The sequence below is a fragment of the Pseudopipra pipra genome, chromosome W (assembly GCF_036250125.1).
Source record: "Pseudopipra pipra isolate bDixPip1 chromosome W, bDixPip1.hap1, whole genome shotgun sequence".
NCBI classification, from domain to species: domain Eukaryota; kingdom Metazoa; phylum Chordata; class Aves; order Passeriformes; family Pipridae; genus Pseudopipra; species Pseudopipra pipra.
The window spans coordinates 47474933-47490770 of record NC_087580.1 but is presented as its reverse complement, the minus strand read 5'-3'; the positions used below and the strand labels follow the sequence as shown (position 1 = coordinate 47490770).

The window sequence follows — 15838 nt, the reverse complement described above, 5'->3', positions numbered from 1 at the left end:
TTGCAGCAACATGACCAACATTAGTAATTTGTTTACTGTTTTCTTCTAAATAGGCATTTTGGTAGTTAATAACAGAGAAAGTAAAGGAGAATAAAGACATTGGTTTGCTGCATAATTGAGCAAATATATGTGACATCTTAAACTAGATCTTTAGTCCGGAATAGTTGGCAGTATTTAGTTCTGCTGACTTGCCAAAACCTGGATCTCTCTTCTTACAGGGTGTATGACAGTGAATTGTTTTATATTATGGCAAAGACCATTTTGATTGTGTGAAATATTTTGAAGTATAACACTTCTTTTGGAAGAAGTGATTTATGTCATCTAAATCTTGGGGTACACAGCCCCCTGAGCTGGAAGACAGAGACAGGGAGCAGAATGAAGCCCTCATAATCTGAAGGGAAATGGTAATGACCTGCTACAAAACTTAGATGTACACGAGTCTATGGGACCAGATGGGATCCATCCAAGGGTGGTGAGGAAGCTGGTGGAAGTGCTCACCAAGCTACTTTTAATCATTTATCAGCAGTCCTCGCTAACTGGGGAGGTCCCAGTTGACTAGAGGTTAGTAAATGTGGCACCCAGCTACAAGAAGGACCAGAAGGAGGATCCAGGGAACTACAGGCCTGTCAGTCTGACCTTGGTGCCAGGAAAGGTTATGGAACAGATCATCTTGAGTGCCATCACGGGGCACATACAGGACAAAAGGGTGATCAGGCCCAGTCAGTACAGTTTTAGGAAAGTCAGGTCCTGCTTGACAAACCTTATCTCCTTCTATGACAAGGTGACCCACTTAGTGGATAAGGGAAAGGCTGTGGATGTGGTTTACCTAAACTTTAGTAAAGCCTTTGACACCATTTCCCACAGCATTCTCCTGGAGAAACTGGCTGCTCATGGCTTGGAGGAGTGTACTGTTTGCTGAGTAAAAAAGTGCCTGGATGGGTGGGCCTTGAGAGTGGTGGTGAATGAAGTTAAATCCAGTTGGTGGTCGATCACAAGTGGGGTTCCCCAGGGCCCAGTATTGGTGCCAGTTCTGCTTAATATCTTTATCAATGATCTGGATGAGGGGATCAAGTGCATCCTCAGTAAGTTTGCAGATGACACCAAATTGGGCTGGAGTGTTGATCTGCTGAGGGTAGGAAGGCTCTGCAGAGGGATATGGGCAGTCTGGATTGAGGGGCTAAGACCAATTGTATGAGATTCAATAAAGCTAAGTGCCAGTTACTGCACTTTGGTCACAACAACCCCATGCAGTGCTACAGGCTTTGGGAAGAGTGGCTGGAAATCTACCTGACAGAAAAGGACCTGGGGTTGTTGGTCACAAGTGGCTAATATGACCCAGCCATGTGCCCAGGAGGCCACAAAGGCAAATAGCATCCTGGCTTGTATCAGAGATAGTGTGGTCACCGTGACTAGGGAAATGATTGTCCCCCTGTACTCAGCACTGGTGAAGCCACAGTTTGAATACTGTGTTCAGTCTTGGGTCCCTCACTACAAGAAAGACATTGAGGGGCTTGAGCATGTCCAGAGAGCAATGAAGCTGGGGAAGGGTCTAGACTGCAAGTCTTATGAGGAGCGACTGAAGGAACTGGAGTTGTTTAGCCTGGAGAAAAAGAGGCTCAGGGGAGACCTTATCACTTTCTACAACTACTTGAAAGGAGGTTCTAGCGAGGTGGATGTTGGTCTTTTTTCCCAAGTAGCAAGCAATAGGGCAAGAGGAAATGGCTTCAAGTTGTGCCAGAGGAGGTTTAGACTGGACATGAGGAAAAATGTCTTCACTGAAAGGGTTGTCAAGCACTGGAACAGGCTGCCCAGGGAAGTGTTTGAGTCACCTTTCCTGAAGGTATTTAAATGACATGTAGACATGGTGCTTAGGGATGTGGTTTAGAGGTGGACTTGATGGTCTTAAGGGTCTTTTCCAACCTATATGATTCTATGATTCTTTGGCCCAAACTCAAACATCTAACATATTTTAAGCAGCAAAAAGGATACTTCACTAGGAATCAGAAGAGAGGTCCCATTTTCCCATTTTCTGGCTTTGCAGTGACTGTGCTTTTTAGAAGCTACTTCAGCCTAAATCCCACTGTCCCTATATGAACCCAGTATAGATGGATCATTTTATCCGTCATACTGCTGTGCTAATTTCTTTGATCAAATTTTACTCAACCTGTTCTAACTTCTCATAGCAGATTGTGGTAGGTTACAATTTGGAATATATGTGGAGACCACAGTTGTAATTCTTACTGTAATTTGAGCATAAATTAAATTTATCCTTTTTTTAAGGTCTTTTTTTTTTTTTGCCTGCTGCCATATCTTATGACTTGCTGTAAACTGGATCAACAGAAATTCAGAAAAGGAAGCCCATGTCAAATGCATGGTGCTTTCCAAAAGTAAAACAAAAGACTAAGTTTCCAATGAGGTTTCAACATCTTCACATATGAAAATGTTGATATTATTCAAAATGATATCCTAAACATCCACTGGTCAGATTATGTGACTAATACATCTGTTCTAGAACAAGCAGCAGTCACAAGTATTGAGGCCATGTTGCTGAGAACACAGCTGCGTTGGGCAGGACACGTCTCAAGGATGAAGGACCACCACCTCCTGAAGATCTTGCTTTATGGTGAACTTGCCACCGGCTGCCACAAGAGAGGAGCCCTGAAGAAAAGATACAAGGACTCCCTGAAACAACATCGCAGCCTTGGCCATATTGATCATCATAACTGGTCTCCTCTGGCCTCCAATCAGGAGGTCTGGAGACACACCATCTATAACGCTGCTGTTTCCTTTGAGAACGCAAGCAGGATCACTCTCGAGGAGAAAAGTCAACGCAGAAAGAATCGTGTCTTGCAGAATATACAACCTAAGGAGTCTTTTCTGCTGTGCCTTTTGCAATCGGATATGTCTATCTCGTATTGGCCTCATTAGCCACCAGCATGCTTGCAAAAAAAGTGGATAGAGCCTTTCCCAAATCTTCATTCGCGAAGCCTAGCCACGATCATGATAAAAGTTATTTTTAAGGCAGTGATTAACATGGAATCTATGTGTAGGTATATTTGAGTGTTTAGAAATGAATGTTTGAGTGGCTCAATCTTTTCTCAGGTGCATCTGTAATCTGTCATTCCTGATATATAGTAACCCTTTATATGTATATAAGAGATGGAAAAATGTGCAAAAAGGCCAACCAGAAAGCTGTATTGAGGATTTATTGGTACTGGAGAAATCTGTGTATATAAGTGTAGTGGGTTGACCTTGGCTGAATGCCAGATGCTCACCAAGCCGCTCTATCACTCCCCTTCCCAGCGGGACAGGGGAGAGAGAATAAGAGGGGAAAATGACTCGTGGATTGAGATAAGGCAGTTTACTAAAGCAAAAGTGAAAGTTTGCACCTGCACAAGTGAAGAGGACATTTGTCACGTGAAAGGGGAGGAGATTCGCCCGACCCTTAGAGAGGGGAGATTTTCTCGGCCCTCAGTGATTTATTTGTCTGTCAGCATCCCAAGGAAAATGAAACCCATTATATCTGAACCAGTCTGTCAGGTATCCTGTAAGGGGGGGGACTCTTCATCAAACAGATTCATAGGATCAGGGGTAATTGGATTGCCCTTTTTGGGAGGCAGAGCCAAAAACATAAGGGAGACCCCTCAAAAGGCCTTCCAACATGCTATTCCGCAGCCAGCAAACTGTCAGCACCTTCTAAAGGACTCACTCTAACAGTTTACAGAATAGCACTCTTTATTAATACAAATTGTGACAGGTTAATAAGGTTCATAGGTTGTCGGTGATAGTGCCTAGCTGCAAAAACATAGTTAAAGCAATCTAATGATACTATAAAGCAAGCACAAGCATAAACTCTAATACAAAACAATCTACCAATATATGGTCTTTTACAAACTTTATGATTCTATGATTTTAGTAGTTATGTCTTCAGCCAATCAACAGGACCAAAATCTTACTTTAAGCAGGCTGGAGACAGCAAAAGAGAAATATCAGTAAAAAGCACTCATCAATCAGTAGGTTACTATGATTTTGTATTGGGTTTGTGTGGCAAGGTTTTGGCTATAGGGCTGGCTTCATAGAGAAGCTGTTAGAAGCTTGCCCTATGTCAGATAGAGCCAATGACAGCTGGCTCCAGGACAGACCTGTCACTGGCCAAGGCCGAACCAATCAGTGATGGTGGTAACACCTCTGTGATAACATATTTAAAAAGGGGAAAAGTTATTGTGCAGGAGCAACTGCAACCAGAGAAGAGATGAGTGAGAATATATGTGAGAGGAACAGCTCTGCAGACACCTAGGTCAGGAGAGAAGGAGGGGCAGCTGAGATTCCTGTGCAGCCCGTGGTGCAACCCATGATGAAGCAGATGTGCCCCTGCAGCCCATGGAGGTTAACTGTTGTTGTTGGGATGGACTACGACATATAATATTCAGCAAGAAAGTTTATTGGAAAGGATAGGAATAGCAGCAGCAGCCATGAGCTGCAATTTACAGCTTCTTAAATACAGTTCTTTTGGTACACGTATATTACACAGATAGGTCAATTTAAACACACAAACTACAATTCTTACAGTTAATAGGTGGATTTTAGTTGGACCTTCTCAGTTCTACTTTCTCACAACATTTCTGTGCACCTGTCCCTGTTTTCCTTTGATGTTTATATTTTTCTCAGTCACTCTGTTCAAAACAAGTCCTCGTTCTCATGCAACAGTGTTCCCCATTCCCACGGGACAGCTCTCTCCTGCTGCTCCTCTGGTCTCTCAGGATGCATCAGTATGTTGTCAGGACCAGGGTCTCCATTCTCAACCACCCTCTCGCTCCACCTCAGGGGCTCGGTCCAGCCGAAATTCCCCACAGTTAACGGTGGAGCAGAGATCCACTTGCAGCCCGTGGAGGACTCCACACCGGAGCAGGTGAATGCCTGAAGTAGACTGTGACTCTGTGGGAAGCTCACGCTGGAGCAGGCTCCTGGCAGGACCTGTGAACCCGGGGAGAGAGGAGCCTACACTTGAGCAAGTTTTCTGGCAGGAATTGTGACCCCATGGGGGACCCACACTGGAACAGTTTGTGAAGAAGGTTAACCTGTGGGAAGGACTCACATTGCTACAGGGTGGTTAAGGCCGTGGCCGGTTGAATCCCTCGTGCTCAGCAGGCGCAGGTTTGAATCCCATCCTCAGCGAAAAGGAAAATTTGGACAGGGGGAGGGTGGTTCCAGCGTCAGAGCACCTGCTTGGGATGTGGGAGGTGTGGGGATTGGTTCCCAGCTTTTCCAGTAGTGGGACTTTGCTTTCCTCGACAAATTAGAGGACTGGGCAATCACCAACCATATGAAGTTCAACAAGATGAAGTGCTGGACTCTGCACCTGGGATGGGGCAACTCTGGATGTACAGACAGACTGGGGAACGAGATGCTGGAAAGCAGTGCCATGGAAAGGGACCTGGGAGTCCTGGTCGACAGAAAGTTGAATATGAGTCAGCAATGCCCTGGCAGCCAGGAGGGCCAACTGGGTCCTGGGCTTCATTAAGCACAGCATCGCCAGCTGGTCAAGGGAGGTGATTGTCCCACTCTACTCTGCACTGAGGAGGCCTCACCTTGAATATTGTGTGCAGTTTTGGGCACCACAATATAAGAAAGATATTGAACTATTAGAGAGTATCCAAAGGAGGGCAACGAAGATGGTGAAGGGCCTTGAGGGGAAGCCATATGAGGAGCAGCTGAGGTCACTTGGTCTGTTCAGCATGGAGCAGACTGAAGGGAGACCTCATCACAGTCTAACAACTTCCTTGTGAGGGGAAGTGGAGGGGCAGGCACTGATCTCTTCTCTGTGGTGACCAGTGACAGGACCTGGGGGAATGACCTGAAGTTGTGTCAGGGGAGATTTAGGTTGGATATTAGAAGGAGGTTCTTCACCCGGAGAGTGGTTGGGTACTGGAACAGGCTCCCCAGGGAAGTGTTCACAGCACCAAGCCTGACAGAGTTCAAGAAGCATTTGGATGATACTCTCAGGCACATGGTGTGACTCTTGGGGTTGGTCCTGTGCAGGGCTAAGAGTTGGACTCGATGATCCTTGTGGGTCCCTTCTAACTCAGCATATTCTGTGATTCTGTGAGAAGTTAGTCTAGGACTGTGTCACATGGGGGGGACCCCATGCTGGAGCAGGGGAAGAGTGTGAAGAGTCCTTCCCCTGAGGAGGAAGGAGTGGCAGAGACAACATGTGATGAACTGATGGCAACCCCCCACTCCCAGTCCCCCTGTTCCACTAAGGCTGGAGGAGGTAGAGAATTCAGAATAAAGTTAAGTCCAGGAAGAAGAGGGGAGGGAGGGAAGGTGTTTAAAGATTTCATTTTATTTCTCATTATCCTACTCTGATTTGATCAGTAATAAATGAAACTAATTTCCCCAAGTCAAGTCTGTTTTGCCCATGACAGTAATTGGTGAGTGATCTCTCCCTGTCCTTATCTCAACCCCGTGAACCTTTTGTTATATTTTATTTCCCCTGTCCAGCTGAGGGAGTGATAAAACAGCTTTGATGGGCAGTTGACATCCTGCCAAGGTCAACTCATCACAGATTTTCACAAATAAACGACAGAAAAATACAAAATTGCATTATTTAGGTTCGCATAAGTTGAGCATTTTTAAAACATGAACTTTGGATGTCTCAACTTTTGAGTTGCCAATTTTAAGGGCTGATTTTCACCATCAAAAGCAGCCATTGATCTGTGTTAGAAAAAGGAGGGCTCATTTACATCAGGTGTAATCAAAGTTAAGTCCTTTTTTGACTGTTTGAACACAAGCAGTGTTTATTTCAGAAGTTTACAGATGGAGGCACTTGATAATTTATGCTCTCTTCAGTCTGAAACTGGGCTAATATAGAGATGCCTATTGATTATATAATAAGTAAAATATATGGGTTTCCTTTTTTTTTTTTTTTCTTAATGGCTCTACTATTTTTTTCCATTTTTTGGGAGGAAGAAAACCAACCCTCAATGACTTCTCCTTACCTCTACTTTTCTACTGCTATCTTCCAAACCCATCTGTGCTCGAGTTTTCGCTATGTTTTATTGCAAATAAATACCATTAACAATAATGATAGATGCAGCAGCACATATGTTCGTAGAGATTCTTTGGAAATCTCTGTGTGGTAAAGGGTTATGGTTTGAAGGAGGGATTGTTCTTTTTCTTTAAATAATGATCACTTAGCAAATTGACTGGCTCAATAATCAAGTTAAATACAAGCAGGACGTTTTAACAGATAATCACAAAACGTTACTCTTTTTTGCTAGACTTTAAGTACATCAAATGCATAGTATTTTACTAAATAGAGCGGTTTCATTAAAATTTAATTAAACTTTTATTTCACTACTGATTTAATACTGTGCTTTAATGTTATGGTAGTACTTAAATTGCTTTAGATCCCTTAAATGTGAGAACTTCAGTCCTAGTTCCAGATTTGCTCCTGCTTCCATCCTTTTGTACTGTGAGACTCTAAATAAGGCAGACTCTCATATAAAAATGTAATTTATTGATGACTCTGTTTTCTCCACTTTAAAAATGTTGGTGCCACCACATCTCTAGATATAGAGATATTAAAATAATAGGAAAGTTAACATTAAAGAAATTAATTAACTACAGTAGGCTTACCATAATGAAGCTAGAATGTAAAATATATCTCCCAGTTCCCTCTGATACCGAAAAGTGGCAGAAACAAACTTCTTAACACCAATTTGTAGATGTTATAAAGGACATTCTTCTTTATTCAGCATGCTGGACATTCAGAGGATAGCTCCTCTAATTGAATGGGCCAAATGACAGATGGACAGGGCTTTTTATTACACATACTGTTTACATATTAATTAGATATTCTTGTTTACTTAATACATATTCATTAGCTTGCTTTACATAGTCACTCCCCTATTGGAAGTCCTTCTTTGGTCCTTCCAGGTCTTCTTTGTCATCTTTACCTCAGTTCTGGAGCAGGCACAGTGTCATTGTGTTTCACCACCAAAAACTGTTACGTTTATTCTTTATTTTATCTTGTTTGGGTACATAGAGCTTAGTTTACATCCTGGTTTTTTGAGTACATCCCTTATCTAATTCTCGAGGACTTCTCCAAGATTATATTGTTTCTTATTTGGGCATTGCGGGATACTGTGAGTATAGTTTCTATTTCTCCTATCACCTCAGGGAGAAGCTTGAAAGGATCTGATGAGTAAACATGATAAATAGATGAATGGGTGAGAATTGAAGAGTCTTTATCCTTTATAAAGCCAATGCCATAAATTGAGCTTAGCAATTACTTCACTTCTCTTGTGATTGATCTCTAGGCAGCAGTTGTGGTGGTATTCAACTTTGCTATGGTTTTACTGATTTTTCCTGCTATCCTGAGTATGGACCTTTATCGTCGGGAAGACAGGAGACTGGACATATTCTGCTGTTTTACAAGGTGAGAATGTGTGATAGAATTACAATATATGAGGTGTATCTTTTTTGTGATCACCACTCAGTGCTACTATACCTTGTCAGGAGTGGGAGTTCATTGCAGCAGGATAGCAGCAGGGTCAGTATGCTACTGTCATGGTTTTATTGCTGAATTACATTTGCTATACACACACATTCATACGTACATCCATTTTAGCCATTGAAGGACAACTTTCTGGAAGCATGTTTTAGTAATATCTGTATTTTTAGAATTTAATGGGATACTGCAGTGTGTCTGGTGCTGGTATTGGTAAACCTTGGAAGACTTAATTCTGGTCTCTTATGGAAGACTGTAAATAACTTGGGGTACTCAGAAGCCTTACTTAATCACTCTGTGCTAATTTTTTTTGCTTTTTATGCCTTGAAACTTAAATGCATAAAAATAATGTAAAAGCTATAAAATTACTTCTCTTTAGCCCATTTTTCATAGGACTGTGAGGAATTCAGAATGATCAGTACCATTGCAAGATAATGACTGATAATCTTTCTGCTATGGCTCTAATAGTAATTTAGAATGATAGTATGCACACTCTTACCTAATACACATACAGCTCTGAGATCGGGGTAGGCTAGGAGGAAGCTACTGTCATCATCAGAACCACCGCTTAGAGATAAAACATATTTTCTACATTAGTTTTTACTTTTGCCTGCAATGAAGAGGATAAGCTACATTTCTATTTGTGTACTCTCACATGCATGGCATGTCATAACCAGGATGTAGAGAAACCCCTGTGTCCTCTTAGCTTTTTGCATCCACGTAAGAGTCGACATAGTCTGACCTTTTTTAACTTTGATGTCAGAGAGAGAAAGTGCTTTCCTAAATTTGCTTTTGAGGGAGTCATTAGAACAGGGAGTTGATCACAAGTCAGGACTCCTTCTTTCTGTTTCTGATTCAGCTGTAGTTTCACTGGATGATCTAATGTGCTTGAATTTTGCAGCCCAGATTCTTAGAAGTATAGGGCTGTCAGGCCTTCCCTTTATTCCTACATCTGAAGTTGGACCAAATGTGAATCAGAATTTGGGCCCATGTACATATGAAGAAATTCAGTTAATAAGAGCTTGTTTGTTTAGGTAGGCAACATTTTCTTCCTTTTTGTAGGATTTTTCCACTTGGTGAAAAATCTCTGATACTATTTTCTATCAACAATTTGTTTTTATTTACAGAAAGAAGCTTATTTATGACATTTTTTTGCCTGTCCTTCCTGGGAATTAATCCTTGTTTGTGTTTACATCAACTTTAAAATATGCAGTCAGTGTATGGCAAATGGTTTCAATCTGCCTCCCAAAAGTCTGAGATCTTTTCCAGAAGGTCCAAATATTATTTAACAGTTACTTTAATAGTTCTAAACAGAAGAATTCAGCATGTCATGCATTTACATTTTGATTTTCTAAATAGTTTAATTCTCAGCATGGTCATGTAGATGTAATCATATATCATGCATTCAGACTGTGTGCAACTACCTGGTTATTGACCTGATTAGTATGTGTAATTAATAGAGTGATGTAAGTGGATGCCAGTGTCTTCAGACAAATGCTGGTTCCTTCTTTCTTGGGCACAAGAAACGTGCAGAAACAGGCTCAGAGGTCTATGCTTTAAACCACGTCCAAGAAATATTTCCTACAAGTGCAGAAGGAAATCCTCATCAAAATATTATGCTTAATTAACATAAACATTTTACAGTAGTAGAAGTGGTCTTTGATAGAAGCAGATTATCCTATCTATCCTGATTAAAACAAATACCTATCAAAATGCAAACTATGTTTTTCTCTTCTCTTGCAGTCCGTGTGCCACTAGAGTGATTCAGATTGAGCCTCAAGCATATGTGGAAAACAGGAATAATACTTGCTACAGTACACCCCCATACAGCAGTCAAAGTTTTGTACATGAAACTCAGATTACAATGCAGTCTACAGTGCAGTTACACACAGAATACGATCCTCGTGCACAGGTGTACTACACCACAGCAGAGCCTTGCTCAGCAATATCTATGCAGCCGGTGACAGTGACACAAGATAATATCAGCTGCCAGAGCCCAGAGAGCACAAACTCAACAAGAGATTTGCTTTCCCAATTCTCAGACTCCAGTATGCATTGCCTCGAGCCACCCTGTACTAAATGGACACTCTCATCTTTTTCAGAAAAGCATTATGCTCCATTCCTGCTAAAACCAAAAGCTAAGGTAACCAGAAAACCTGTTTTTCAAAAATAGACTTCTGCCTTGCCCAGTAGGGAAATCATCCTGACAGTAGTATTAAATATCAGTAAAACATAGAATTATTTTGGAATTATTTTGGAATTCTTAATATTTTTATACCTAATTTCACACTTTAAAAGTTTTATCTTGGTAGTGCTATAATGACATACTTTTTAAATGTAACTTCAAATTTACTTTTTAACTTCATCACCATATAAATTTCCTGTTCACTAAAACACTAATTGGTTTGGCCTTGTAGTGTGTGTGTGCATAAAGATATAAAAGCTTAAAAGTATAGTATTGGGGATTAATTTTGAACCTGGTTCTGTGTGGTATTATGAGTTATTAATTTCTTTAAGAACATAAAACCAAAGGCGTTTCCATTTTCTGTTGCAGATTGTGGTTATTTTTCTTTTTCTGGGTTTACTTGGGCTCAGCCTTTATGGAACTACCCAGGCTAGAGATGGACTGAATCTCACAGATATTGTACCACGAGAAACCCAGGATTATGATTTTATTGCAGCACAGTTCAAGTATTTCTCATTTTATGATATTTATATAGTAACACAGAAAGCAGACTATCCCAGTCCCCACATCCAGCACTTACTTTATGAACTTCACAAAAGTTTCAGTAATGTGACATACATTTTGTTGGAAGAGGATAAGCAGCTTCCCAAAATGTGGTTGCACTACTTTCGAGACTGGCTGCAAGGTAAGAGAGAATTGCATGAACTTTTCTTTTTAATTATACAGTAGAAAACAATTATTCACTGTAGTAATGACCTTCTCTTCCAATACAGTCACACGCTTTAAAGTATGTCCAGGTTCTGCTCTGAACTCAGACATCGATTCACTGTTTCTCTAACAGTTCACTTAAATTCTTTGTGGCTAAGTTTACTCCCCAATAAAGCAGTTTTGAAGCTTTAAAAGATTATATCCATGAGAGTTCATCTCATGTCATTAATTTCTAAGTGGCTAATGAGGAGTTCTGCTTTATAATTAATGGCCAAACATGGCCCAGTTTCTTGGGAAGATAAATGTTTGCTGAGTGTTTTGAGAATAGTAAATGAAAAGTCCTGGTCTAGCAATGTATTTTGGCACAGGCTTAACTTTCAGCATGAGTCATCCTGTTAGCTTCAGCTGGGATTGCTGACATGAAGAAAGTTCAGTGGGGCTTTGCGACGGACTAAAGATGCACTCAGACAGCAAGTTGGCAGGCAAGGATTTTATTATAAACAAACTCATTCTTTTTATCCCCTTTTCCTCTGTCCACACGCCTGTATTTCATCTCTAATTGATTTCTTGCTTTTGTTTACCCACCTTATCTCTCCTCCTGATAGGTAGTTGGCGTCTTTTCTCGTGTTCAAACACATTCTTCTATCTGCAGCTGTTTTTCTTCTTTTTCTCACTCCCTCCTTGATGTTTACTCTTTTGCAAGGTTACAGCTGTAGCTGATCAAGGTCAAAACTGCCCACGGCCCATCCATCTGCTACAGAGTTTAGGCATTTTATTGGATTAGGAGATTACTAAACATTCTAGACTTCCAATCAAGTATCCTCACTTTTTCTATGGTGCTACCTTTTCTGTGCTGAACTGTAACTGGGAGGGGGGTGTTATAGGTAGTATGATGATAATTATATTAAAATAGGCTTATTAAAGGCATGATATTATATTTGTGTTGAGGCAAATAATTCTTTTGTATTTAAAATATAATGTTACATCTCAGAAAATGTAACAGTTCTCTCTTGTGAGCAAACACATCCTGACCGGAAATACTTCTGTCCTACCTCTGTCTCTGTGTTGGAAGAATCTTCAGGAAGCTTTTGCAAACAGAAAAATAAAGTGTGCTGACCTACTGAGACTGTAAATTTTAAACTTAACTGTTTACAGATGGCCAACGCAGTCAATAATTCTTAGAAAACATGCACATAACTGCCAGTATTTGGAGTGCCTTCAGCTTAATGCATTCCTTTTTTCATAGGTTCACTTGTACTTTGCTTCCTAGTATCAAATCATGTTAACATTTTCTATTATCTGAAAATGCAACAGAAGACAGTTAACATTAATCATTCATTTAAACTGGAAATGTTAACATTACTTTTGTAAGTGACTGAATGTAAATATGGTAGCTTAAGTGTAGCACTTGTATGGGCACGAAACCAGCTTGCACACATTTGTGCTATAACTGAATTAAGTTTATTACAAAGAACACCAGCTTAAATACAATGTTCAAACTGTACCACGTGATCTACAGCCAATCACACCAAGGCACTCCACTGCACATGTCTGATAGAGTCCTAGAGAACTACAAGTCCCAGAATGCCTTTCAGCATTCTTCCTGTAATATGAATTCCACATCTCCCCTCTCTTTATTATAACAAGTTACAGAACATTACAAATTTGTAGAATAGTATATTTTTAAACCTTTTAAACCCTTTTTAACAATCTCTATTATAACACAGTAATTTAACCCACTGCTTTACTTTTGTAGATCCAGGTCTTTCAACAAATAAGCTCACTTAAGACTTCTCTTCTAGGGTTTTCAGAGTTAATTTAATAGGAACTTTTATTTTTTTAAGGGTTTGTATGTAATTGGTAGAAGCATCAACTTTATTTTTCTGAGGGATTTTGTGCAACCAGGAGAAATTCAACTTTATTTCAAGGAAAGGGCTTTTAGAGAATAAGTGTTGTGTTATCTGTTTTTCTCTGCTAGGACAAGGTGGCTGAGGTAGTGTTTGTTATGTAAGTGTAATTTGCATGAAGCACAAAATATTTCTAAGTCTACATACATACATGTCCACACAGCTTCTCTCATTTATACAGCTTTCACATTCATACATAAGTGGCCACTTCAGTCATTCTTCACTCATGCATATTTAGAATTTTTATTACGCTTTTACATTTCAACTACACATTTTAGATTTATAAGTGATTATTGGTTGTATGCTTCTTAGTCTGTCATTTCTGGTAGTCATGTCCGGCAATTGTACTTGTTTTGAAAAGGAATTAATATGAGGAATATGAGGTCTAACAAACCTAAATGATGTCTTACCTGATGTCTTCCCCCCCCTTTTTTTGTTTTGAAACATGTTTGGTGTGCAGTGTGCTCTCTTGACAATAGCCTGTTTTATGAGTGAGTCTTGTTTAGAAAATCAAAAGCTAATGAATTCAAAGATACATAAACAAGTTACCATTACAATCTGCTAACACAGCTTGAAATCCAGTGTCCTTTGTAAGACATCAGTCCACGCTGTCTTTAGACAATCCTTCCTAGGCCTGTAAGCTGTATTTGGAGAGGCTGAACAAGGAATTTTAGGAGGTGTCAGGTGTTGCTGGTCATGATAGAGTCAAACCACATGGGAAGTGCTGACATTCTCTCTTCCATGCTGGCCTGGGGGTCTGGAATGCAGACAGTCTTCAGGGTTTTGTTCATTTATCTCTTGTAGTTGTTCTTCACCTTTAAAAACAATCTTAGCAAACGTTGATAACAGTTCAGTCAGTTTTTGATGGAAAATGGACAGGAACAGGTGTGAGTCTGCAGTTTTTCTGTAGTTATGTCCAGGATTGGTCAAAGTTGGTTAATACTTTGAAGCAATAGCGGCAAGTCATTTTGTATTATAGTGTCTTTTACTTCAAAGTTGAAGGTTTAGGGATGGTCTTTGTGCAATCCTCTCTATTGTAGACAGTTTCATGGTTGAGTGTATGAGACTTCTTTTAGTGTGTTTTGCAGTCTTGTTTCTCAAATTATATTGGTTAGAACAATTATAGTTAGCTTTAACTCAGTCTCTTAGGCAGCTATTTTTGTATTTCTGTTGATCTTATGCACACCTTTTTGGGGTAACAATATTTGAATGTATTAATTAACAAGGTATGGAGATGCTTAAGAACTTTTTAAACACGTTATCGGAACAAAATTATTATAACAACCTATGTAGATGCATTTAAGAACTTTCAACAACCCAAACAAAGTTATAGGAACTGGTGAGAAAACAGGGAAATAAAAAAAACTTTTAAGTTTCAGTTTTCTGGGGCAATGAAAGTTTGATAGTTCAGCAACTGCAGTCTCGGCAGCTTTGCCACGCTGTTGAGCACTGCAGCCCCTGCTTGGTTGTACAACCCCCCTGCCGCAGGTGGCGGGGGCCATCTCTGTCCCGGCGCGATGCCAGTTCCGTGCAGTGCCCCGCTTGGGGCCCTGTTAAGCGTTTGTAGTCTGCACTGCTTCGGCCCAGCACGCCCTGGTCTCATTGCGACCTCGGACTCAGCGCAGCCTCGATTCTCTCTCGGCGCGGACAGCACTTGCCTGGCCATGTCCCTGCGCTTGCTCTACCGCCGCCGCTGCTGGCGGCAGCTGGCCCGGGGCTGGCTGCACCCCCAGCCCCCCACAAATCAGGCTAGGGACTGCGAGTCCTTACACCCCGCCCAAGCCGACGGGGCCCACGCTGGATGGCGGCGCTGGCGTTGCTGCACCGCTCCGGCAGTGCGGGGGGGCCGGGCTCTGCCTCTGCTGTCGTGGCTGAGCGGGCAGGTCTGGGTCGGGCCAGGCCCAGCCCCTCTCCCTTGTTTCAGTTGGAGCCACCGCCCCACCGCCCCGCTCCAGTCCCAGGGACACGTCAGGCTCTCACCCTGCCCCCACTCTTGCTGAAGTCGTTGCTGCTGTTGGCAGCCACTGGTCCGGGCTCCGTGTCTTCTTGTGAGCACAGGGGGAGGACGAGCCATCTCCTGTATCCGCCATCTTGGTCTCCACGGCAACAGTCGCCGTGCCGACACACTCGGTCCCCGGTAGGGGCATATAAGAAAATGGCCGCGGGACCAGAAGAGATGAGCTTTTCCCGGTCGTGCAGCCAGGGCAAAATGACTGCGCCCATGCAACCACGCCGTCTTCACGTGGCTGCAATTCCACATCAGCTCCACGGTAAGACTTATCCTGCATGCATTCCTCATCTTGCGGCGGGAATCTAATAACTGTCTCTCTGCACCATCCTTGCTGCCCAAACCATGCACTCGCACTCCGGAGCCCAAGTGCAGGCACAGAACTACCACTTGTAATATGTCCCTCTCGTTCCCAGCCACGGGCATATAGTGCCGATCCCAACCATATATTTTCTCCTTCCCATATTTTTTCCTCCTGCATTCCCGGCAGTTCCCCCCCACCTCTGTGTCTTTGCCCG

General features: G+C 41.7%; 1 protein-coding gene across 1 annotated transcript in view; it reads left to right on the top strand.

The window, feature by feature from the left end:
* Window positions 1–15838, top strand: part of LOC135404406 (protein patched homolog 1-like) — a 127252-nt gene that overhangs the window by 56782 nt on the left and 54632 nt on the right. The window contains 3 exon segments of the mRNA XM_064639126.1: window positions 8322–8440; window positions 10256–10655; window positions 11067–11382. Of these exon segments, the coding sequence (XP_064495196.1) occupies window positions 8322–8440; window positions 10256–10655; window positions 11067–11382 (835 nt within the window).